This window comes from Talpa europaea (assembly GCF_964194135.1).
Source record: "Talpa europaea genome assembly, chromosome: X".
Lineage (NCBI taxonomy): Eukaryota > Metazoa > Chordata > Mammalia > Eulipotyphla > Talpidae > Talpa > Talpa europaea.
The window spans coordinates 10,701,557-10,728,993 of NC_140081.1; the positions used below are offsets into that span (position 1 = coordinate 10,701,557).

At 39.0% G+C, this 27,437-nt stretch overlaps 1 protein-coding gene across 4 annotated transcripts in view; it reads left to right on the forward strand.

Moving 5' to 3' along the window:
* Nucleotides 1–5,043: 5,043 nt before the first annotated feature.
* The window catches only part of CNKSR2 (connector enhancer of kinase suppressor of Ras 2), a gene marked incomplete at both ends in the record, with an annotated part of 238,038 nt that continues 215,644 nt past the window's right edge, over nucleotides 5,044–27,437 (forward strand). For all 4 annotated transcript variants that reach the window (XM_084259165.1, XM_084259166.1, XM_084259167.1 and 1 more), the window contains one exon: nucleotides 5,044–5,107. In XM_084259165.1, coding sequence (XP_084115291.1) covers nucleotides 5,044–5,107 — 64 coding nt within the window. The remainder of the gene's footprint in view (nucleotides 5,108–27,437) is intronic.

Consider the following 27,437-nt stretch of genomic DNA (forward strand, 5'->3'; position numbering starts at 1 on the left):
TAAATAAATGGGACTTATCTAAAATGCTTTTGTATAGCAAAAGGAATCACCACAAAAAGAAAAAGAAAACATATGGACAGAGAAGCTATTTGTACATCATATATCTATCTGAAAGGATTTACTATCCAAAATAGATAAAGGAGTCATATAACTCAACTTCAAAGAAAATAATCCAATCAAAAATGGGCAGAGGATATGAACAGACGCTTCTCCAAAGACGACACGCAGATGGCTAATAGCCATATTTAAAAAATGCTCAGCTTCACTTACTAGGGAAATGCAAATCAAAACCACAATGAGTTATCACCTCACACAAAGGCAAATAGCTGATATGAAAGACTGAAAATAATGTATTGCCCAGGGAGCTATGAAAAAGGGACTCTGGTTCACTGTTGGTAGGAATGTAAACTAGTGCAGGCCCTATGGAAAACGGTATGGGAGAGTCCTTAAAAATTTAAAAGTCAAGGACGTCCCTGGTGGCACAAGGGTTAAGACGCAACCTTGCACAGCCACTACAGTACAAGTTCGATCCCCGGCCAGGGCGGTGACCCACATGGCGCGGCAGACCTCTCCTGACTTGCCTGCTGCTCCCCTCAGCAGTGTATTTCAGTCAGTCTGCCTGTTCTTTTTCCCACTCTGTCTCTGGTGAATACTCTCACCCCTCAAAACTCCGGCCTGTGCCCCAGTTCTTGTATGTATAAATAAATAAATCTTTAAAAAAAATATTTATAAGTCGAAAAACTGTATGACCCAGCAATACTTTTCCTAGGTACTTAATCAAAGAACAAGAAAACATTAATTTGAAAAGATTTATGTACCCCTATGTTCATAGTAGCATTATTCACTATAGCCAAAGGCATGGAAACAACCTAAATGCCCATCAATGGATGACTGGATAAAAAAGTTGAGGTACATGTACCCAATGGAATACTATTCAAGTAATAAAAAAGATGAAATCATGCCTTCTAAGACAACATGAATGGAACTTGAGGTGATTATGCTAATAGAAATGAGTCAGAAAATGATAGTTATTGAATGATTTCTGTCATATGTGGAATATAAATAACCAAAGCAAATGAATTAATAAATCACAACAAAACAATTCTTAGACTCTGAAAAATATAGTGGTTACCAGAGAGAGAGGGGAGATGAGAGGAAAGGCAGAGAATGCCAATTAATAGTGGGAAGGGCACTAGAACTTTGATGGCGAGTGAGGTGAGGCTTATACACACATAGAAGTGAAGATGTAATCTCAAAGTTTATAGCTTTGTAAATCAATAAAATAACAAATAATAGTTACCAATTTTGATATGGCTCAAAACATCTCACAAGGTTTATATCTCCAATTAATTTAATTTAATGTTTTTCCTCAGCCTGCTTCCAAAGAGTCCAGGGCTGCTTCCAAATAATCAGTTTGGCCTTTATAGACTGTTGATGCATGACACCATATCATTTAGTGCATTATGTTTTTTTTTTAATGATTTATTTATTTATGCATACAAGAACTGGGGTACAGGCCAGAGGTGCGGGGGTGAGAGGATTCACCAGAGAGTGGGGAGCAGAACATGCAGATCTACTGAAACACACTGCTGAGGGGAGCAGCAGGCGAGTCAGGAGAGGTTTGCTGCGCCATGTGGGTTGCTCCCTGGCCAGAGGGAAACAGAACTTGTGCTGCAGGGGCTGGTGACAGCTTGATAGCGCCGTCTTTAACCCCTATGCCACCAGGGGAGGCCCTAGTTCATTATGTTTTGATATTTTATGATAACATGTTACCCCCTAATCTTTTAGATTGTATTATACATTATAAGAGAAGGTAAAATTAAGTCACTGGTTTGTACAAAATCACATTATACTATTTTTGTAAAAGTGGAGCAAGACATTAACATTTTGAATAACTGGCATAAAATGTAAAAGCCAATCTATTTGAAAAGTTATGGAAAGAAAATTGCAGGAAAAATTTAGCCGAGCTGAGTCAAACATATATTAATGAAAAACCCGTTACATTCTGAACAAATTAAGTGGAAAAAATTATGCTTCTTACATTGTCAAAATCCGAGGCAATTAAAAATAATTTTAACGTTTTGTAAGGGGAACCTCAGGGAGGAGATTTAGGACAAATATCAAAAGTTTTGGTGAACTCTATTGGCCTAACTCTACACCCACACTTGGGTTCAATCATTCTTAGCTCTTAGAATTTTTTTTTTAGTTATCTCAAGTGATTAGACTTAGTAAATTCCTCACTGTAACATAAATAAGAGAAAATGTGCAACGTAATTCTGATGTAGGGTCTTCCTCAAAATCCTCTTTCTCTGGGATTTTTTTTTTTTCCGTCTTTGGCAGTGGGCTTTTCATGAAATACTTATCTTTTATTAAAATTCAAAGACTGCTTCCTGGTTTTGATTGATATTCCACTCAGTATGCAATCACTATCTCACTTTGAACTGCCTTGCAATATGATGTGTAGTCTGGTTGCTTGTCATGCCAGCCCAGTCTCTATATGCTGTTTGATATTTCAGCCAAATCTGGTCACTTTCTGCATTCTCACAGCTGGTGGTTAAGTACTGGTCAGGTATAGGCATCATGACTCTCAGATTCCTTTCTAGTTAACTTTCTGATGAGACATATTCAGTTAACACTCAATGGACCTTCCCTTTCCTACTGTTCATTTTGTGACACGAACACAAACCTTTTCACTAGTTTTAAATGCTCATCTTCTGAAATCACCTTAACTTGGTATTACAAATATGAATCATGCATTATGACCTCAAATTACCTAACATCTTTAAGGCTTACTTATTAATCTATTCAACATTTACTATTTATTGAACAATTTGTAATAGGCTCGGGGGATAGGAAGTAAATATGATAGCCAAGGCTGTCTCATCCTGTAAAATGTGGCTGATAGAACTGTTTTGAGGATGAAATGTATGTACTTAGCATAGTGCTCAGTAAATTAATAGCAGTATTGTTTTAAACAAAAAAATTGCTTTTAACATTTCCCTGTGACTTTAACCTCCAATGATCAGGACTTATCTATTCCATTATATTTTTTAATATAAAGCTACTCTGCATTATTGATGCTGGCAGCGATCTTTTCTAGCAATATTGATGTAATGTTCTGAGGCTCAACTGGAATGTAAGCATTCCAAAACACAATACCTCTCACAACTGGTTAGCCAAGAAAAAATTGTAGATGATAACCATGATCTGAATTATGAAAGGTGCTATGCCTGTATCCCTGGAGGGTAGACTTGTTGAGATCATGTCAGTTTCCCTCCAAACCCTACCATATCCTTTTAAAGTTTGGATTACGAGAAAAATCAACACTCCTACATACAAGCCAACTTACATGTCACTTGCTTTTCACGTTAATGAGCCTGAAAACATCAAAATATTTTAATTACTATGGTTTCAGCTCTTTGTGTGTATGTCAACTCATGTCAGTTGAGAAAAGTGGCAGTTCCGCATCTTACAAAATCGAACCAATGAAAATGGGCTACCGTGGGGACCTGGGCAAAACCTATCGCCATCACCGAAATGGTCATAGACGTAACGTGAGTTTCTCTTCGTCAGCGGAGTTACTCAAGAACGATGAAGAGAAAAATCTGTCTAATGGTGGTAGAGAGCTTGCATTTATACTTTCGAGGATTAATTATCTGTCCCTTAAAGTGAAGCCTCCTCAGGCAAGCCGTCTTTCACTAAGGGTGGCAGAGGAGCCTGGGTTAAGATTTTTGAAGAACTTAAGTTCTGAAGGGTCACGTGCTTGACAACGTGTCATTCGTTTTAAACCCCAGTGTCACCCGTCAAGTCTTACATAAGAATGTCAGGAAACACAAGGACATCCTCTAAAATAGGTCCCGGGCGCTCTCGGTGTCGAGGACTTCATGTAAACCCCACACCGGGTCCTCCGAGGGCACGTGGGGGCCGAACCTGTCTCGGGGGCACGACCAGCGTGGGCGCCCGTAGGTGCCGGGTTCCGCGCCGGACTCCCGGGCCCGGAGCAGCCCGGGGCGGCCGCCAGCAGCGGCCCTCCTGCCTCGTCATCGCGGCGCGGCTGGCTGGCGGGGCCCGCTCCGCGTCCGCACGGTCCACGCCTCCGTCTCCGCGGGCGTGCGCGGGGCTCGGGAATCACCTCGGGAGCCCACTCAGCGGCGGGGAGGGCGGGAGCAAGGAAAGCCCGGGCTCCCGCCGTCACCCCCCGCGCTCAGCGGGGTCCCCCTCCCCTCGGCAGCGGGGACGCAGGTACCTCCTCAGCCGTCAGCGCTCAACTGGTGGGCGGCCCGTCCCGCCGTCGCCGCCGCGTCCCCTCAGAGGCCCCTCGGAGCCCAGCTCCCGCCGCCGGCACTTGAAGGACGGCCCCCCGCGGGCTGCGCCCCGCGCACCTCTGGGCCGGGTCGGCCGGCGTGGCGGGAAGGCGAGGCGGCCGGCCGCCCGCACCTGCCTGACTGACAGCGCGCCCCGGGCTCGGGCCGCGTGCAGGGGCGCGCACGCGCACGCGCCAGGCGCGCCGACCGTCGGCCCTGGGGGCGGGACCGCACGGCGGCGAGCGGGCGGGGGGCTCGTGGCGCGCGCGCCCCGCACCCGAGGGCTGCGGAGAGATATTTTAGGTGCCAGGCGGCCCCTCGTCATTTCCGCCGGTGGCTGCTCGTGCCGGGGGCTTCAGTCCCGCGCGCGAGGCGAGCGGGCAAGTTGGCGGCGAGCGGGCGGCGGCGGCTCCTGCGCTCGGCGCCGCGACCCTCGGCCCCGCCAACCATGAACTGAAGCCCCGGAGCGCGGAGACCCCGAGCGAAGCGGCGAGCGAGCTGAGCCGGCGCCCGGCCGCGTCCCGGCGCGTCGCCCTCCCCGTCGCCGCTCCCCGCGCGGCCGCCCGCGGTCTGCCGAGAGACGTTGCAGACGCGAGCCCCGACACACAAAAGCCGCCCGCTCCGCACCTCCCGCCCAGCGAGGCGCAGGCCGGCGAGGGACCCCACCTGCGGGCGCCTCGGGCTGCTGACTTCGTTTTGTGTCTGAGCTCTCCGCCCCGCGCGGAGCCCACCCGTGCCCATGGCTCTCATCATGGAACCGGTGAGCAAATGGTCTCCGAGTCAAGTAGTGGACTGGATGAAAGGTAATGCCCGCGGTGCGGAGGGCGCGGCGGCCCTGGGCGAGGGGTGCGGGCGCGCGGGAAGGAAGGGGCGCCCGCCGCGGCCGAGCCCGCCCTCGGGGCTTCCGCCCACCGATCGTGGGGTGCCGGGGGTCCTCGAGGGCTGGCGGGGGCTCGGAGTCCGGTGTCCTATTGTCTTTCGCCGGTGGCTCCCCAGCCGGAGAGGCGCGGAAAGCGCGGGGGCCGCAGACGCCACCGGACCCGAGAATGGGAGCCCGGCGGCGGAATCCCCGCGCCTCCGGGCCGGTTCCCCACTTCCCTCGGCGCCTCCTGGCCGGAAGGACGTGGGGAACCTTGTCTGCCCTCAAGGAGGAGCCCCCAGAGACCTACTCTGCTGGTCGCCCCTTCCCCGACCCCTTTGTTCCTAGGAAATCTGACGCCCCCTCGGCGGCCGCCCTTGCCAGGTGCCTTCCTTCTACGGCGGCAACTCTCCCGGCAACTTTTAAGCCCACATAATGGGGTCAGAACGCGACGGCCCAGGTTTGGATCTGGGGAGCTTCCTTTCTCCCCCCAGATTTGGCTGGCGATGCTTGAGGGGCGCTCTACTTTGGGGAAGAGACAAACATGCTTCCCCTGGGACAGCGTCCGCACTGCTGTCAGTGGGCTCCTCCTGCGCATCCCCCCCCACACACACACACCCCCCACACACACACACATCCTTTGCCGCCGCCTCTTCTAGGCGGTTTTGGACAGCACAGCTTTTTAATAGGAGCTCGACGCCAGGTGTAAGGTGATGCGCATTCAGGTACCCCCTCGTTTCTTCCATCTTGAACGCTCACCCCCTTTTTCCCCCCTGGCAATTTCTAATAATCATAGTTATGGACACTCGCCCTCCTAGTCGCAAACCTGGGCTTTTTCTTTACTCTCCTGGGCTTTCCTGTCTCACTATCTCCCTCTGTTGTCTGAGTTAAGGGGCCTGTAGAGGGCCCCCTTCCTCAAGATCACAGCTTCCCCATCCCCTAAGATTCCTAAGATTTTGGGATTGCTAACAGGGGATGAATGGATAGAATAAAAGCATTCCTGACCACACTTGGGAGATGTTAGAGGTTTGTTCGGGGTTTTTCGTAAGCACGAACTCTAAGTAGATTAGTCAGGGACCAAAGGCTTATCGTTTTGTGAAAATGCCCTTTCTGAAGATGAGGAAGCCCCTTAGGGGCTTGCTTAGCAGGCAGACGTTCTAACCTCTGGACAGCACTCTAGAACGAAGGGGGGGAGGTCGATTGGAAGTGATTGAGAATGACAGGGAGAAACTCATTTTATCTCCTTTCTTCACAGACATTTCCTGCCTCTTGCTTATTCTTGTGGGTTCTCCTTTATCTATATGCTTCCCTTTTATTCCCTTACTTACCTCTTCTTTTCTCCTTTACTTCGTTTTTCTTTTCTAATATGGGGGAAATGATTTGTAACTGCAAAGCACAGTGCAAATGAGGGTGAACTGAATTAAATCCAATTCATTATTTATCGACTACCCCCTTATGTGCAGTGCATTGTACTAAGGGGCCCCGAGTGCCATGACTAAGAGTCCTGCAGTGCTTACCTTTTCTGTTTTTTTCATATTTGCTATTGAAATTCCCCTTTCCTAAATTCCCATCAGCCATTCCTCCCACAACTACCCCCCACCCCACCTCCATGGATTGTCATATACAAAGGTATGTCTTCTGTGTGTCAGTCATGGAAGAAAGAAAGGGCCAGGGTCTATGCAAGAAGCAAGAATGTTTAATTAAAATCCTTTCTTTGAATTTACCTAAAAGGTTACTTTAGCTGGAGTCTCTTACTGAAATACTCAAAGAAAAGCTATTCTGACTTCATGGGAGTCTGATTACCTTCAGTGAATACCTTTCACAAATTCCCGTGACGCTTGCGGTGAGAGCTCCATACTCCATCTTCTTCACCTCCCACCCTCCCACTTACTTATATTCCTGCAGTTTCCCCTCTGGACAGGTTTGGCCCACTGAAGCAAGAAGAACACATGATGCACATATTCTAACACATTACTAGTTTTCCAATACACTAGTCCTTTAAAAAATGACTCCAGTCTAAAATGCAGCCTCTTTGAAGTTGGGCTAATAACAGAGTTAGCTGTGATGTATTTAAATTGAGTAACTTATTTTCGTACCTGTTGGTGACTCATTTTAGGACTAATTGAAAATATTAATGAGGTAGCCAAGATCGAATTTGTGTATCTTTGTCTGTAGCAGACTGGAAGAGTCTGATGTCATTTTCTGTGTATTTCACATCTCATTGTGCTTACTGCTGAAATTTCCATAATCTTTATATAAATTTAATTTGTGATTATTAGAAAATAAGATTTTAAACAATGGTTGGATTAAATGAACATTTCCTCAACTTTTAATTTTTACTATTTAATTTTTACTTCCCTTCCCTTTCCCCCAAATAAGCTTTACAGAACACATTTAAAAAATACTTTTCACCCTTTCCTCAGATGCAGTAATGTTTAAAAGTCAACTAATTTAAGCTGCAGCTTTGGAATGGCTAAACCTCGCTTAGTGTTGTATAATATATGTAGTATCTTACAGGCAATACCAACAAATGAACAGGACTTTAGAACTGCAACAATGTGGGGGTTCTTCAAAGCATCCTTCTAATGTGACAATTTCATCATCCTTAACATTTAAAGCATAGCATGTTCTTTCAGCTAGTCACTGTCACAAATAGCTACAACTGTATTTGGTAAGGTACATGCTTTATGCTCTTTCTAGGGTCTTTTTCTCTCCACCCAAAAGAAAAGCAATCATTAAGCATGTAAGAACAGCATGGCCAGAGATTTAGGCTTCCAGACAATTTATAGAAGGCGTAGAAACTCAGCAGAGAAGGATATGAAGGGGGGTAAAAAAGCAGGCTGGAAAGATTATTAAGTTTTGGCATATATGCAGGATTGTTGATGAAGGACCATTTTTACATTGTCATTCATTTTGATGTTACTTTTATTAAAATGTATTTGAGAGACATACAAATAAAATTTAGATATTAAGTATTTGTGAAGGGATAAAGAAACACTTGGAGTTTTTTGCTCACCCCCAATTCCTCTGTTTATAAAATCCAATACTCATAAATTTCCCCCGATGATAAAAATTCGATTTCACACAATGTCAGTCAGTTCCAGTAAATATATGAACTCCTCATGAGTCAGTGAAGTAAGCAGTTATAGCCCAGATCATCCTGATAGTACTTGAGGCTATTTGGAAATTTCTTATATAAGATCTTCAAAATTAATTTTAGAAAAATTAATTTTAGAAAAATATTGCTTGGGAAAATCAAGTACTCATTTATTGTCTTTTCCAGTTGGAAATTTCATTAAATCCTTTTGTAATTTTGGAAACATTTTAAAACCTAAACCTTTTTACAGTAAATAAAAGCAAAGCAGTTATCGTTATTGGAATAAGGTATAGGTAGAAAAGTAGGTCAGTAACTATTTCTAATTTTGGCTCATTCTCTTATTCCAAAATACATTATTTTTAGCTTCTATCTGTTCACGTACAAGGACTGCAAATACTTCATAATCGGCAATTGTTTGAATCTACTTTTTAGCCTACAGAAATACAGCAAAAACCTCTGCATACATTAGGGGCCCTATTATTACTTTGATTATTACTTTTCCTTGTCCATGCCATGCCTAATAATTCAAGATTTTTTCTCACACCTTTCCCAACTTTAAAACTCTTTAAAAATAGCCACATGACTAAGAAAGTTATTTTCTGGAACCAGCTCCATCCTTGACATTTTCCCGGTGATCTTTAATCCCTTTCTGGATCAAATGAAATAATTGTTTTAGAGCCAACCTATAGTCCTTGCTTTGCTGGACTTCTCTTCTGGTTTCTGTGACTTAAGTCCATCTACTCTTGTATTATTATGATTCCTAAAATAAATAAAATTTTTAAGATAGCCTTTTCTCAAACCATCTCCCAATTATCTGTTCTCTTTCCTGTTTATTTTCTTTAAGGTGCATTCCCAGACTTTTCATTTCTCTCTTGATGACTCAGCCATCTTGAGGATAGAAAATGAAATACATTATGTTAGGTATAAAAAGCAAATTTAAAACCAACATTTTGCATATAGCCCTACAAAAAAGGAAAATGTAGTTGATGACATAGGTCTGTTTTGTATAAAAGTTAAATACTGTAAAGGAAACTATATGATCGGTTAAAGAAGTTTTTACAGGTACTATGCTCTTTAATAATTTTCCACCCCTCACAGCACCCAGAGCCGAGATTGAAATCTGTATTTATTAGATGAAGGGAAATGTCAAAATCTTGAGTGAAACCGCTTGAGAGGAATCAGAAATTTTCTGACAAGAACTTAAAAGTATACCCTGTAAGATAAAAATATGTTAAACTTAAATGACCAAATTGATCCTGTCACTTTCTTTTGAAAAATTAGTTTTTCTTCTGAATTGCAGGATGACTAGATAGCCATCAACAATCACTTCAGATTTGATATTTTTTGAAACAGGAATGCTTATAAATTTATACAAAGAAGTAGTTTACCTTTTTGACATGTATTACAATCCAGTTCATAAGAACTGTTTTATTTACAGTGCCATTAATGTTTGCCTGATTAAGGAAAAACTCATGATTTAGTACAGATTAAGAAAAAGAGTATATTTATGTAGCTGTATTCTGGTCCTTAGATATTATTTACTCAGTACTTCTTCAGGGAAGGTACTTTAATGGATTGTTTTAAATAAATTATTCTCTGCTTTGGAGAAATTAGTCTCTGTAAGGATTGGCAGTGACATTATCAAGCCTATGCCAAGTTACCAACTACTACATTTGGTAAATTTTTTAAAAGTTTGCATTATGTATTCAAGTACCAATTGAAAGAGAAGATGGTGATTTCAGAAAATCAGAAAGGAATCCAAAGAGAAGGTGGGGACTTAGCAATTGTTCAAGCTATTTTATTCAGTTATATTCTAAGAGGGATGTGTTCTAGAGTTGCGATGGGGTGATTAACTAGAAAGGTTGTGTCTAGGTTTGTCTGGTTGAAGGAGAGGTGGGCAGTGGAGGAAAAGTGAGGGAGGAGCCATGAGTAGGTGGCACAAAAGTACAAGAACAAATCTGCATTTCACAAAGACAATAAAACTCTCATCATGTCCTGAGTTTAAATAAATACCACATTATAAAACTTTGGCTGCCAAAAATAAGCCCACAAAGAATGTGTATTGAATTGGTACAGCTGTTTCAAATCTGTTTCTTAGGAATAATTTGGAAATAATGTTAAAATGGCTTATTTTGAAGATTAATTACATCATTAACATTATGTTGTTGGATATTTAGAATTTTACCGATCCAAATTCTCAGATGAAGAATGAAGGTAGGCTTTTAAATATTGATGTTGTTCTTAAAGCATTGATCAATTATTTTCATTTATAGCAGAGTGACCTCAGATTAGGACTTAATTTGTTCTTAATAACTTTTAGCTTTCTACCTGATTTTCTCTATAGCACCTCACACACATGTTTTATTGTAAAAGATGAAGCATTAGCTGCTGTAAAGAATAATAGAGGGAGGATCATCTGTACTAATTTAAAGAAGGGAGGGTGGATAGGTAATTTAAAAAAGAAATGGGGCATAAAGCTTTATATTTTTTACCACATTGTCATGCTTTTGTGTCTTGCTAGAGAACAGCAAATGTAGTCTTCAATACATGACCATGCAGTGAAGGAGTCCAGTTTACATGCATAGCATTGGCCTGTGCTCCCCAATTGGTCCCTTTCTGTGTATGTGGAAACCAAGTGGTCAAAAGAAGCCAGAGTTGATTTTTGCTAAATATCTTAAAATGTTATTTTTATATTAAACAGATAATATATTCAATGGTGGACTGGCTAGATCCTAGATTTTACTTTTTTCAACTTGTTTACAAAAGATAATGCCGAATGTAAAATTGGGGTGATTTTTAAAGATGAGCCCTGGGCCTCCCCGGTGGCATAAGGGTAAAGTCTCAGCACTAGCATCACTACTGACCTGAGTTCGATCCCCTGCCATGGAGCTGACCCACCTAAGTCACAGCCGACCTCTCCTGTCTTGCCCACTGCTCCCCTCAACAGTGTATTTCAGTAGATCCGCCTGTTGTGCTCCTTCCCCACTCTGTCTCTGGTGAATCCTCTCACCCCCTCCCCACCAGCACCTCTCTGGCCTGCGCCACGGCTCTCGGCTCTTGTATGCATAAATAAATAAATGTTTGAAAAATAAAGATGAGACTAGAGGCTGAACTGGACTTTTACCATTTCCCAGACCTCCCAGGGTTATGAGTAACACTCCATTCAACAGTGATGGATACATCAGTGGAAAAGTTTGAGAATTACTGATTGGATTTAGGAAACAGTAAAATTAATGTACTCTGCTTCCTCTTTCACTCTTGTTATTTCAAGGGACAAAATAAGATCTTTTTAGTCAATGTCATGATAAGTATACCACCTTATTTTGTTGCTCCATAAACCTGTAGTTAGGATGAACTTCTTGAGAATAATTCTCATGTGATCCTATCCTCTTCTCACCCCCACCATTAAAAAATTTAATAGTTCCTCACTTTCTTTAGGGTAACAATCAAAGTCCTTCACATGGCCCATAAGCCTTTGAGCATTTGGCTTTTGTCTGAGCTAAACCTTACTCCTAGCACTAACCACTCTGGTCTTTGAATACTGTTGTCCACCACTGGCCTTTCCTCTTAATATGTTCTTTCCTACCTCTTCCCCCAGTTAATTCTTACTGTCCTTCTGATTTCAAGCTTTCTCTCCTCTGCCTCACAAAAAGCCTTCCCCAGATCACATCATATCCTCAATTATCCATTCCCCTGGTAACAATGTATATCTTATTTGTCCCACTTGTCAGTTTTAATTTTAGATTATTTTTCATTTGATGAGGGTAGGGTCTCCAGCTTTTTTGTATAACAATGCATAAGAAAGTAGCTGGTGAAAAGTAGGCATTCAGTTAATATTTGTTGGATATTAATATTCACAGATCACTGGTCTGTCAGCAGATCTGCTTTCCTAAATGACAAAGCACATAAAGCCCTGTATAATGGCTACTTCAGTGCCAACTTGTATATCGTGTGCCAGAATACAGAGGAAGTAGGGTTGCCTTATCCATTTTTCATAGTTGTGTTGCTCTGGCCAGCAACACAATGACCTAAATCATTGTTTAGATTCATTTTGTTAAAAAGTATCAATGATTTCAATGAACCTGTAATCTGTGTTTTTGCTGTAAATATTTTTTGCTCATGTCACTTAATAGGCCAACACAATAGGCAAACATTACTTTATGAAATCAAAACATACCCCTTAAGCAACCTTTTGCTTTTTTATGAATTTTCTAATTATTCATTTTTGGTATTTTTTGGTGTTTCACTCTAAGGTAGAGTGAAATCAATAAAGTACTTCGTGGTCTTAACAAAAGTTAAGATAGCTCGTTTAAAAAAATGTACTTCTCTGTCGTGAGAATAAAATATCCTTTGTTAATTTGTATCATATGATGGAAAAAATATCCTTTTAGTTTAATGAGAACCATTATCTTACTAGATTTAATGTTGAATTTACATTTTTATTAATAGGAATTAAGTTAAGGTATTTATAGATGCATCCTAGATCAGTACTTTGTAAATATAATTTTCCATCCCTCTTTCTGATTATGGAAAATGTATTTTAATTTTTAACTGAATATAAGCTTATTTGGATTAATTTTTGAAAAACACTTATTAGAACTAATGCAGAATTATTATAAAGAGTAGTTTATTGAATACAGATGCCTTATGTGGATTTTTTGTGAATTGCATGCTCCTGGATAATCAGGACTAGTAGGCAAATTACAGAGTTTTTTAAATAAAGCATGCCCCTCCCCCCACATTTATAATGGTTAAAATATAAATCAGAATACTTAAATTTTAAGACCTTAACATAGTTTTGCCTTTTAACTTCAGTTTTTAACACCTTGAGGCTGAAATGTTCTAGCTATTGACTACAAAACAGTGACTTGCAATTGTACCCTGATTTGAATTACAAATAACTATTCAACATGATAAAAAAAATTTAACTTTAAAGATGAATTTAATTTCTTGTTCCATTTTAATTTAAATTGCAATCATGAATTCTAATAGAAGTTTTATCTTAATCTTAATCTTGCAATTTCAGGAAAGAAAGGGGTGTGGGTATTTGCATAAATTCATTGAATTTTAAATTGTACTAAAGTACATTGAGCTACTGTTTTAGTTTTCTGTGTTCATCTATTGAATATTTTGTCACAACACAGAATTGTTTTAAAAACCAAAATTTATTAAACCGAAGATCACAGTGGCATTAATGTGTTAGTTTGCAGAGACAAAAACATTTTACATAGCTAATACAAAGTGATGGAGGATAAGGATAGAAAAACTGGAAAGGAGGCACCACAAAATGAGAAACCTGGCTCACACAATTCCAAGAGCTGGAGGTAGGGGGAGAAGGGGCTAACATTGCTGTCAACACAGCTGTAGGAACCAAGATCCTTAGGTGCCAATGCCTAGAACAAAGTACAAGACCCAAGCAGGTGTCAGACTGCTGTAGGGAGAGTCAGGAGCTCAGACCTGAAGGTAAAGATACGGAAATTGAGCCCATCATAGAAATCTGGCCCCTTTCAAATTCTACATAGTTATTCAAAGTCAACAACAAACAAACCACTCCTAAGGAGTGAGCGCCTCCCAAAGAGAAGACTAGATCAGTGCAGTCTCTGCACTGGCAGTGGGCAGTAGTCCTTCTGCCCACCTGTGACTATGCAGGTGCTCCATTTCACCAACTCTCTGTCCCTCCACAGGGCAGCAGCCTTCCTGCCCACTGGTGACCTGTACCATGTCGGGGCTTCTCTGCACTGACCTTCAGCACAGGCAGCTCTTCTCCTCAAGGCTGCCTGCCTGCGACCACGCAGGCCTCTTAGCAAACCTGTCTGTTCGGGGCAGCCCTTTCTGTCCCTTTTGTCTATGCAGATGTCCTTTATTCTGCTCTCCCTTTTATAATAAACCTGCCCCTTTTTATATAACTAATGACTCTGTCGTGGAGAGACTCGCCTGGAAACTCTGCGGTGCCAGAAAAAGGGGAGCTCTGGCAAAACCTTTCCCAGAGTGAACCCAAGGACCACACTCTCGAATCCATCGACTTCAAAAATGATACCATTTTTAGCATTAGCACATTGTTTTATATTTACTTGACATTAATGTTCTTGGAAATTAGTCTTATTAGGTAAGTTGGATAGTTCTCAGATAAAATGATAGATAAGTGAAAACCACATTGTTAGTTGCCCAATATTATTTTTGTTTGTTTGTTTTGAACTCTTTATTCTGTTTCAGCCATATCTGCTATTTTAAAAATGGGCTTGCAACATGTTTTCTCAAGTAATTTCTACAACAAATCAATGGAACGCTGGCTTCGATCCTGGATTTTACTTATTTTCATCTTGTTCACTAAAGATTATGACAGAATTTATTTTCTAGCAATTCGTGAGAATTAAAATGTAATTTGTTAATAAAAACATTTAAAATACTGGCCTTGTTATGCAGTGATAACATGCATCTGAAGAGGTGGGGGGATCTATATTTCTAAATCATGTACATTGTTGTAAACCAATGTTACCTTAAATTAAAAAAATAAAATACTGGCCTTGAGTAATTTACGCTGAGTGAATACTTTCAACTTCAGCTGAATTTTTCTTATATAAAGTATGTTTTATATGTGTATAAAGGAGTTTATTTCATATACTTTTTTCTTTCAACCACCTATATTGTTTGCAAAATGTTTGATAGTCCTGGGACTTGTGATTTTTTTTCTTTTAATCCTGCCAGAGCAGAATATTCATATTTTAATTTTGTGTAATTCATTTCTTTTTTGTCTCAAAACGCACCACTGGGCTATCAAAAGAGAAAGTATTGTAGGGTTTCTGTTAATAGCTTTCAAAACAGACTTGTCACCTAGCTGCTAGGTTTCTTCCCAGGCTTAGTGAGCAGAGATGGAGACCAGGTAGCAATGCGATGTAGAGCCAACCTGAGTGGGGCTAGGTACTGCTACTGGGGTGAGTTTTGTACCAATCTCTGTTGGTACCAGTGTTGCATCAAATCAGTGGTAGGTTTTCTTGTCTAGAAGATTTCTTTTTGCCTTCTAGCTTTCAGACCAGAGGCTTTCGGTTGTTGAGTTGCCACACACATAGATGTTTGATCTATGGAATATTTAGGGCTCATTTTTCTAACCTGCCCCTAGCAATAATGCTTTAAGTTTCTTTATGGTAAAAATATATTAATTCAGAGCCTGTTTATTTTGGATTTATAGTCATTGTAAACTATTGATGGTTACTTATAATATGTGAAGGATTTACTGATCAATCTAATTGTGCAAAGAGCATTGGAAAGAAATTGTTTAATCCAGAAGGATCTGGTGTTTTCAAGTAGTATACTTTGCCAGGAGCCATTTCCATACTGAGAATGTATATACTAGAAATGACCTTTTCTGCATACTTGCAGTCATGGCATTTTATTTATTTTTTGGATATATCTGCAAACATTCTATAATGTAGTTTGGTTCTTCCCCTCACTTGACCAAATCAGGTGTCATGTACTTCATATCTATTATTATTAGTAATCCTGAAAAGTGAGGTAAGGGAGAGTTATTAACACCCTTTTTACAGCTAAGGTACAAAGAAAAATTAAACAGCTGAACAGAGATTATATAGCTGTTCAGTGATGGAATTAGGTTTAATATAAACTCTTTGCTACTGGATTGGATTTACACTTGCATGGGTTTATACATAATTTTCAGATTTGACTTTTTAAAAAGGCTCTGAGTTTTCTATTTGAAAAATTGCACCATATAAATATAGTAAACCGCACTTTGGAATCAGATGCCTCAGTTATACCCAGTCTGCTTTACTGCCTATATTTAGGGGGAAAAATTTAACTTGCCAGGTTTTCTCATTTTTGTAAAATAGGGCGATAATATTACCTACCCCTTAAGCTCTTGGGATTTTTAAAACAAAGGTACATTGTACATGCATGGTAAGTCTCAGCTTTTTCCCCCTCAGATTCTATTGATTTACTGTGATTTATTTAACTATAATGTTGGGGGTACCACTTTACTGCTCCTTAAGTGCACATGCTTCACTCACCCTTTACCAAAGTTCCAGTTCCAAAACCCTATCACCTTCCCTCCTCTCCACACTCCTTTATTTAATAAACAAAAAGGTTGCATTCTATTGGCAGTCTTCAGAAGCAAAACTAATATGTTATAGTATTTACATCACCAGTAATACTTATTGAATGCTTACTGTGTCCCAGGTACTGTGCTTGGTGCTTTTCCTGCATTATTTTATGCCTGCCATAGCCTTGAAAGGTTCTCCCTACTTTATGGGTAAACAAATACTTCTCCATTATGCCCAAATATTTACTGAGCAGGTATTCAATAAATATTTTGATGAATGAATTAGTAGTAAGTTGAAGAAACAGAATTTGAATCGATTTCTCACAGATTCCAAGACATAGAATATTTCCACCTTGCCTTTCTACTACACATAGTAGACATGACAAGAGAGTAATCCTGGGACTATTGTGAATGATGTGGATATCATCTCCAGACCTACCTTCTGTAGTGTATAGTAAGATGGTCAGTAGTTCCTGGATCCCTTTGACCCCTGGTTGAGGGGGGGAAGGGTGTTTATGGTAGTGTTTCTACTCAGAATAGAACTTCAGCCAGTGGCAAAGCTGCCCCATATAATTATACTCTTGGTGAATACTCTGCTGAGTCTGGATGTACGGAAAGATCCAGCCCACTGTTCAGATATTTTGTTCTCAAAGGATTGTTAATAAAAGTGCCTGATTACACATGTTCATAATCAGCTTTGTTTTGCTAGATGTAACAGCTTCTGCTATGTGCTGTTCAGGTTTATTTAACAGTGCTATCTGCATTTCAAACAGTGCATTCCTGTAACTTTGAAGCCCTTACCTGTCTTTGAAATAGTAATTGTTTACCCAAAATTGTTCTTTTTTATTTTGTTTGGAAACTTTATCATACACCAAATTTTGATATTCTATCATAGTAAATCACTAAAGAAGCAAGTGCTAGAGAAAATTTAGTCATAATTAGCCAAAAAATTGTGAAATCACTGCAAAATTTGGCATGGTCAAGTTAAATTAGAGATGTTTGATCAGTTGAGTGCTTGTAAAATGACAGTGAAAGGTACAGTTCCATCTCCATGTTATTTTTTGATGATATACATGGTTTTGCACGTAAATCTAAAATATATGTCCTAGTAATACTTAGGAACTTCAAGTAGAATTTGTTCAGAATAAAAATACATAATATTGTCTACTTTTCCTTTAATAGAATTGAGGTGAGTTTGGTTTAGACTGGAAATTTTTTATAAAAAGTGAAAACTTACACTGTCTTCTACCTGTGGAGAGGATTATTTGAAACCTCACTTTTTATAAAAGCTCAATACCCAGGACAATAGATATTAAACAACTGTGCACAGTGGTAATTGCCAACTACTTTGAAGTTGTCTTAGCAGAGACCATTTGATTAAAGTATTTTGTCTCCCCTAAAGTGTTCATTATCTTTTTTTTTTTTTAAGATTTATTTATTTATTTATGTATTTATTTATTTATACAAGCACTGGGTACAGTCAGAAGTACTGGAGGGTGAGAGAATTCACCAGAGCCAGAGCGGAGAGTAGAACAGGCAGACTGACGAAGTACACTGCTGAGTGGAGCAGCGGGCGGCAGGAGAGGTCTGCACGCCATGCGGGACCCTTGCCCGGCGGGCGGGGATCGAACCGGCACAGCAGAGGCTGTGGGCAGCTTCACAGCCCAGCGCTCAACCGCTGCACCACCCGGCGAGGCCCTGTTTATTATCTTTTAAAATCCATATGAATTAAAAATAATTTTGTTTGGAGATGTTTTTGAGAATTTCACCACTTCCCTTGAAATAAATGTTATTCTGTGGTAATAAGCAGTCTGGTAAGAGACTTATGTATGGTAACACTATGAATCTCTCTATAAATTTTAAAGAGGTGTCTATTTTAATATTTAAAGTAAATGTTTTCTTATTTTCAGATTTTTCCCAGTTGAAGATGTTTTGCCAGCTCGTTCTTCTATGTGTAGCCAACACACACACAGAAAATAAATACAGCAGATTAATAGCTAGGGATCGAAAGACATTTTTCTCTTTACACACCAGTAGTAATCACAAAAAAAGTAGAGATCACAAAAAATTAAGACTGGTGTATATCTTAAAAATAGGGACTTAAATAAAATATACCTGTGTATTACCTATACATATACAACTACAACACTACATTAAGTATCCAGTTCAAATTGCTATTTTCATAAATGGCATGTTTTCTGTTGTTTTCTTAATTCAGGATCCAAATAATGTCCGTACATAGCAGTCTATTTTATTCTTTTTTTCTACATCGATCCTATTGGACCTAGTACCCCTTTATATATCAGCATTATATGTTTCCTAAAATAAAAGTCATAGATAATGTACCTACTCAAGCAATTTTTAAAAACTTCATTATAATACCTTTAATGAAAAGGAAAAAAAAACTATAAAAATAGGATTGTTTTCTATATGTAGTTGACTATATTAGAAGGAAGTAATTCATATTTTTGCTACTTACAGCTACGTGAACAAAGCTGAATTTAAGAGAAGTAGTAAGTTCAGAAGTCATTCCATTTAATAAGTACAAGAAAATGGAAGAACATCTGAAGCACGGACACTGAAATAAAAATGAGTATTAGGAAAAGTAACAGACCAGATTCGCTTGATATGTCATCCTAATAATTCTTTTGAGCATTAAAAAGCATGTGGAAAGGAACCACAGCTTTTTGGACAAATAACAGATTCTAGGACTGTCAGGCAATATAAAAGATGACCTGGGGGCCTCCCTGGTGGCGCAGTGGATTGAACTCCACCGCTCTGTGAAGCCTCTGCAGCACGGGTTCGATTCCTGGCTGGCCAGGAAGAAACCCACATGGCACAGCAGACCTCTCCTGTCTCGCCCGTTGCTCCCTGCAGCAGTGTTTTCAGTCCGTCTGCCTGTTCTGCTCCCCGCTCTGTCTATGGTGAATTCTCTCACCCTTCCGTGCCTCTGACTGTACCCCAGTTCTTGTATGAATAAATAAATCTTTAAAAAAATATATAAAAGATGACCTCCTGGAGCACCTTTTAGTGCCAGAAAGTGAAAGTACTCATGAAGTATAGTGCTGAGAGTACGATGAGGAAGCCATTCTGGAAGAGCTTTCAGTGGCTAAAGCTGGAACAGTTGGAACCACAAAAGTAGTATTGGATTTTAACTCAATATGTTAAATAAATGTCCATGAGTCTATACTGATGTAAATAAATTACTAAATAAAGAAACAAAGGAAAACAGACAAATCTCCCATATAGAGAATGTCAAATAATTTGTGTTGATACTCTGGAGGAGATGGCACTTAACTCCCCTCACCTTGTTTGTAGACAGCACTTAGAATGAAAAACTAGAGTGGGGAGGGGGTTTAATGTAACCTCACAGTGGGGAAACCCAGTGAATACTACCTTGACTAAGACAGTGTCAACTAAGAGTCAGCTAGATGGCATAGAACCTGGATGTGATTTCCATGAGAAGGACACTTCACTTCTGATCTTCCTTGTCATAACCCATAAGCCTGTCTAACAATGAGAAAAATCATTAGACAAACCCAAATTTAAGGACATTTCACAACATACCTCGCCATTACTCCTCAAAACTGCCAGGTTCATCACAAAGGAAATGTGGAAACTCACAGACCAGAGGAGACTGAGGAGACATGATGATTATTTCTATGATGGTATCCTGGAGAGGGCTTAGAATCAAAAAAGCACATTAGGAAAAAAAAAAATGAAATGGACTTCTTTAGTTAATAGAAGTATACTGGTGTTGGTTCCTTAGTTGTGACAAATGTCATAGTAATATGATCTGTTAATAGGGGAATATGAGTGAGAGGTACACAAGAACTCTGCACTATTTTTGCAACTTTCCATCCTATTTAAATTAAAAATTATTTTCACAATTGGGAATACCAAAATATAAGCAGTATGTCATTTGAAATAACTTTGCTTTTCTGGGGCCTCCCTGGTGTGGGGCAAGGGGTTAAGACTCAGAACCAATGAAGCGATCTGCAGCCTCTGTAGCACCAGTTCAATCCCCAGCCAGGGAGCTGCCCACATGGCTCAGCAGACCTCTCCTGACTCGCCCGCTGCTTCCCTCAGCAGTGTATTTCAGTCAATCAGCCTCTTATGTCCCCCACTCTGTCTCTGGTGAATCCTCTCACCCCTCTACACCTCTGGCCTGTACCCAGTTTTTGTGTGCATAAATAAATGTTAAAAAAAAAAAAACTTTGCTTTTCTTTCTAAACGTTAACTCTTCCAAATGCAAACCAAAAATGTTACCTGGGATACAGGTAATTCTTCAGTGTGGGACTGTTATATCCACTGATCTAGCAGTCATTTGGTAACCCAACTATTGTGATAACCCCAAACTCCTCACAGTTCTTGAAATGCTCCCAAAAGGCAACACAGGCCCTGGCCTAGCTTCAAGAATCCCTACCATACCTCTTTTCTCCTGTCTAAACCATGTGTTCCACATGTGAAAAGAATTTTCTTGAATGAATGTATCTGGTTTCCTTTCTAATTAATCATTTGCTTGATTGGCTTTCTTTTTTACCTTCTGCTAATCAGGAACTATGTTAAGAAGAGAAAACTCATGTGCATGGATAAGATGGAAACCACCAGAATTTATCTCCATTTCCCTATTTCACCTCTATGCTAACAGATTTGCAATTAAACCCTTGGACAGAATAGTGCTATTTTAAGCCTTGTTAATAAAGCTGTATTTCCCACCCTCCTAATTGTAGTCTCTTTCCTGCAGACACTTTGTGTAGGAATGTTCAACAAGGTGTGAAAATTTTTGAGAAAATAAAAGTTGTAGTTTATAATAATTGATTTTAAGCTGAATGTGTAAATATGTGTATGAATATGTACACATTTACTTAAGGTAGATATTTGCCTAAGGCAGATATGCTGAAATGGAGTTTCTCATTTTTCTGGCAAGAAAGTCAACATTTTCCTTTTGTCACTTTATTTTCTTTGTATAATGGGGTCATGTAGTGTATTTAGTAGCTGTGTTTGGGTATGAGGGTCTTTGTAACTTCAGGCCTCCTTTGGTCACATCTGCAAAATATTATATAGGATTTTTGAAATACAAATATTTTTACTTTATTCCTGTATTTTTCAGTTAACTTCTTCCTTGTTTTCTGGTTTACTGGTGTGAAAATTTTATAAGGAACAGGCTCTGGTAACAAGTAGATAAAACCATGACCAGGAATTTATGCATTAACCTGATACTTTTATTTCTTGCCACAATAAATTAAAATGATATATCACAATTTCTGCTTATTTGAATCTTTGCTATTAATCCACGCCTGTAATGGGTGACTTTCTGCTGGTGTTGATGTGAATGTCTTAGAACTGTCTCTTTGGTTTGCTGCTTTTTCTTTTCCTGACTTTTATGTTCTGTACTGGCCTAGATATGCATTATCGTGTTCTTTGTGAAATGCTTCTTCTTTTTATTTAAGGAATTTCTTTAAGCTATGCTCATAGGATTGAGGGAATGTTTGTTTTGTCTGCCTTGTTTTAGTAAGGTAAGAATGCTTTGATTTTAAAGACATTTTCAAAGAAAACAAACCATGTAGACTGTGTACTACATAATTATCAAGGCTCTGAAGCAAGCTATTTTTGAATATTTGAAGCTATTTTGACTATCCTGTCCCAGGATAGTTTCACAGCATTTAGGTTGAAGTTATTTTCACAACTTTCCAGTGATACTTCTAATAACAAAATTACACAAATTTAGGATGCCTAGCTATTGCAGTAATACAGGCAGTCTTATAATAACAAAAACAGAATGTTAGAAACAAATTGTGTGATTTGCATGACTTATGAAATACAGATGGCAGAGAAGTAGACTTGGAAGCTTTTTCAGAGTGCAGACAGTCATTAGTTCTTCAGTGAAGTTAATTAAGATTAATCATTGTATAGTGACCAGCGTCTTGTGGGCTGCCATCAATTTAGTCTTCTCCTTTCCCAAGTATAAATGCCAGATGATGCCTCTCAAGGCTGCTGAAAACATCTTTATCACCTATAGCCATGCCAAAAGACTCACTCTCCTACCCTGTCCTCTTTCTCTGCCTCTGCATGTCATGAACTAGAACAAGAAAAAAGATTAAAGAGACAAATATCTAGTAGGAAACACTGTATGTAGCAGACAATACAAATCATCTGTAGTATTGAGTTACAACTGGAAGTCTCTCCAGGTATACTTCAACTTAAATTCTGTCCTCACCTCAAGACCTTGGTTTCTTTACTAAAAATGGGCATAGAGAAAATAATACTTTATAGGGAATTCTGAGGATATTTGTAAAGATGTAGTCCAAGTAGAAATGGAGTACCGTTTTTAAAAAAGATTTATTTTTATTTACTTAGGTATAGAGGAACTGAGGTGTAGGCCAGAGTGCAGAGGGTGAGAGGATTCACCAGCAACAGGGTGGGGAGCAGAACAGGCAGATCTACTGAAAAACATTGCTGAGGGGAGCAGCGGGAAGACAGGTGAGGTCGGCTGCGGGTCTGCTGTGCAATGTGGGTCGGCTCCCTGCCCTGGGGTTGAACTCATTCTGCAGTGGCAGGTGATAGCTTCATAGCGCTGAAACTTTAACCCCTGTGCCACTAGAAAGGCCTTGGAGTAACTTTTTGATACTGGCAAAAAGTAGTTATTGAACAGGATTTTAAAATGATTTTTATGGAAAATAGTTTAAGTATTCCATTAAGAAATAAATTACTGGATATAGCACACATATGTTTGCTTAAGACATGGCATACCAGGTATACTTCGTATGAAATGTATCTGGGGTATGGATTTCAGGTGGCTGACTCTATCTTAGGAACTCTTTCCCTCTTACTAGCTTCGTCTTTGTAGCCACTGTGTTTTCTCTAATAGCTTTATTTTAACATTTCTCTCTAGTTTTTTTCTTATTTGAATCAAACAATCACTTAAATAACACAGCTTAATTATTAGAATGGTATGTCTCACTTTTCCTGCCAGGGAACTCAGCAGATTCTAAGGCATTGTATTGGTGACCTTCCCATCGCTGGCTAAGACTGAAGTAATGGACACTGTGTATCGTGTTTCCTTGTACTTATCAGCATTAATTTATGAAAAGGTTCATGATCATTGAAATTTCACTTTTCAGGCTTTCTGAGATGATTAGAAAATAAGTTTCATCATCACAGGCACATGATGATAAATACTATTAAACACTAGATCTCTGCAATGAAAATGACAGGCATTTATGAGCACTAGAGCTCCATTTAAGTGACAAGAATGTATTGACTTTTCATAGGAGAAACAGTCAATTGTAAGAAACATGAACCAATTCATTTGAGCCTGGATTACTGAAAACAAGAGAAAATCACTGGCAAAACAATGCCTTTTCTCATTCTTGTGTCACAAGTGGTATTTAGATTAAGGACAATTGAGAAGCATAAAGACTGCAAATTAGTTCCCATGTTGTATAGAATGATTGCTGGAAAGTGTACTTTCTAAAAGCTAGTATGCAGGCTTTTTTTTTTTTTTTTTTTTTTTTTGATTACCAGCAGTTTTGTTTTTCTCTTTAGGTTTCACATTTTGTTTTCCTTGGAAAAATGTTCTATATGTCCAAAATTTCTGGCACTTCATATAAATGATGTAAGCTCCCATAAGATTTGGTTTAGAATGATTTTTAGAATACAGGTATTGATTAAGAGCTTCCTTTTCATCAGTGTAGCAATGTTGATTTTATTTTATTTTTGCATAGAAGATCTGGGGTGTAGGCCAGAGGTGCGGGGGGTTAAGAGGATTCACCAGAGACAGAGTGGGGAGAAGAACAGGCAGATCTACTGAAATACACTGCACAGGGGAGCAGCGGGTGAGACAGGAGAGGTTTGCTGCACCATGTGGGTTATAGCTCTGTGGACGGGGTCCATCTCAGGCCTTAGTTAGAGACAGTGATAGAGCTGAGACTCCACCCCTAGGCCATCAGGGAGACCCACAATATTGATTTTAAAGCTTTTGAGAAATATCTTTAACCATGATTTTGTGGAAATTGCTATTTCCATCTTTTTGATATTGATAATGATTCTAATTGACAGGACAGCAATATGCCAGCTTTTATCCTTTCATTCAGACTTTGAAGACCAGTTGGACAGTTGGTCATGAGCCATTAATAACTCATTTTTTAAAACTAAGTAAGTTTAAAACTAAATGAATTCTTTTAAAACAATGAAAACTTTTTGTTGAGACATCTCTACTTCTATCAAAGTTACCTAAGGTATGCAGTTTAGTTTCCTTTGATACAAAAAAAAAAAATTAAGTAGTATGTTTTCCTTTAAAGTTGTAAGATTCTGTGATTCTAAATTTTTCATTTATTCTCATATTGGTTTGGAAGCAGTGAACAGTGAGCATACTTGATTATATCTACTTTAGTGACCCAAATTGAAATTTGGGCATTCTGAATTTTCAGAATGTTTAATTTTATTCTATTCTGTAAAATATATGACAGGTACAAAACCCCATGTGCTTTATTTACATAAAGACTTGTTATTTAGCAAAACCAAGAGGTGTGTTCTTTTGTTTTTGGAGAACCTGAATCCCCCAAATCTAGGCCATCAGCACCAGATTGCCTTTTCAAATTCTGGTTGGTAAATTCCTAATGTAGTAGGTTATAAATTCCTCTGCTTTTCTGTTATCATTACCACCAAAACTACAACTGTTACATATTATTAGCAAGTAGGCCATTGAGCAAAAACACCTTATAGCTACTTGGATTGTCTGAACTCTTGACAATCTCTTATCTATCCCTTGGTTATATTTAAAAAATGTCCCATTGAAAAGTTCTATATAAAAATAAAAATATGAATTACAAATGTATTCACAAGACCAAGAGAAAAAAATAGGGTAAGTGGCATGTTCAAGTTGATTTAGAGTATATATATTAAAAAAAACTGGTGGTTATTTTTAAATCATCCTATTAGGTGTAGCAACTGAGCCCAGAGAGATTAAAGGCCTTGTGTTAATTTGCTATCTTTCTAGTAGCAAAATTAATATGACAGAGAACCCCAAAAATGAAAGTTCAGAAGCTGTATGTTGCATAGATCTTTTCATTGTTATAAGAACACCTCTGTTAAGAGCAAAAGAGAATACATTATTTTGATCCCTGGTGTCAAAGCAAGAGCACATCTTTATTAACACATATTGCAAGCCTACTTCATAGGGTAATACCCTCATTAGAAATGTTTGTTAGAGTTCATTTTATCAGAATTGAATGTAAGACCTTGAGAATGCCAAATACTGTTTATAGCAAGTTAAAATGCTATTAAACTGCTAGTAAAACTTCTTGATTTTAAATCTTATTTACTAAGGTTTTGCAGATTGTTGGGATAGTTTAGTGTAACTGAATTAAACCAAAATCTGATATTTTGGGCCTCCCCGGTGGCGCAGCGGTTGAGCGCTGGGTTGCGAAGCTGCCCGCGGCCTCTGCGGTGCCGGTTCGATCCCCGGCTGCTCCCCGGCCACCAGAGGAGGGTCCCACATGGCGCGCAGACCTCTCCTGCCGCCCGCTGCTCCCCTCAGCAGTGTACTTTGGTCCTTCTGCCTGCTCTGCTCCCCGCTCTGGCTCTGCTGAATTCTCTCACCCTCCCGCGCTTCTGACTATACCCAGTGCATATATAAACAAAACAAACAAAACAAAACAAATAAATAAATCATAAATAAATAAAAATACATGCCTCTTTAAAAAAAATTAAAAAAAATTTCTAAATATATTAGAATAAATTGGTTCTTACCAGATCCAAATAGCTGTCTTTGATACATCCAGAAAATGTTTTTGAAAGGTCAAGACCATTGTATTGTTTTAAAATTTGTTCATAGAGCTTATTTTGATGTCTTCTTTTGTACCTATTTTAAATACTGCTTTTTTCTATTCAGTGGATAGTATGTCATTTGTATTGTTTTCATTTCTATTTCTAACATTCCTGTGTCTTTAGTAGTTAAAACCTCAAAGGTAGGAATGTGATTTAAAAGAATATTTGTTTATTTAAAATGTAGAGTAATGACAACACCTGCATTTATTAGTGGTTTGATAAGGTAGATAAATTACATGACTAGAGTTCTGGTATTATTATTTTTTAGTGAATATATAGATGTCAAATAGGGAGATGCTAATAAATAAAAGTTAACAAAATGGAAGCACACATTTTAACTTTTTTCACGTTTAATGTGTCAGACTTTCAATAACTTTTTTTTCTTTCATGACAGAGATGTCATTGTGTGTTTTCTGTTCTAAATTTCTTTCTTTCTGATGGTAATAACTATCCTTTAGGAATGACCTCCTTTTCATGTTAATATTTAGGAATTATAGATTTCAAGATCTGTCATCCTCTAAGAAAGGCACAATTCTGTAAGTTAGTCACTTGAGAATGAACTGTGACATTAATGCACCTTTTCTGATAGTTGCTGTCAAAATTGGAATAATAATATTTTTCCTGCCACCATTAGAAGTGTGGTCACCTCAGGACAGCACTGAGTCATGCTTGTGGGGCCTGTAGGAAAAGTTCACGTCATTGGCAGCCACCTGGGCTCTTCATGTTCCATGACAAATGGCAAACTGGCACATGGTGTAACTGAAATGTTTCTCAAATGTCTTAAGTCCTAGGAAAAATTAATATTTAGAAGTGTAAAAAGTGAAGTCTGTGACTTATTTCACACAGCAGTTTTGAATTCTTAGTAATGTTTTTCACAAATTTTAATTGTTTTCACTTAACTAAATTTTATTACTTCATATATTCAAACTGAAAGTCCTTGTGCAGTACAGAACTAAAGAATTGAGCCTTGTTCCTGTAGTTTTTTAATGTGTTAACCAGTTTTAACAACCCAGACAGTACTGGAATATGACCCTTAATGTTTTTTCCTATCTGTTTGTAGATACACAACTGTTATTTTGCTGGCTTTCTACTTTATATTTAAAGTATTCAGTTATGCAGTGAAGTAATACAACATTAGAAAACTTAGTTGATTGCCCTTAATAAATGCCAATAAGATTTGGAATCACAGAAACTACCCACCTTCACCTACTCAAATAAGCAACCTTAAAGTATATGACCTTAAAGCAGTATGACCATTAGTGTCAATATGATTAAAATAAGTATCTTATAAAAACA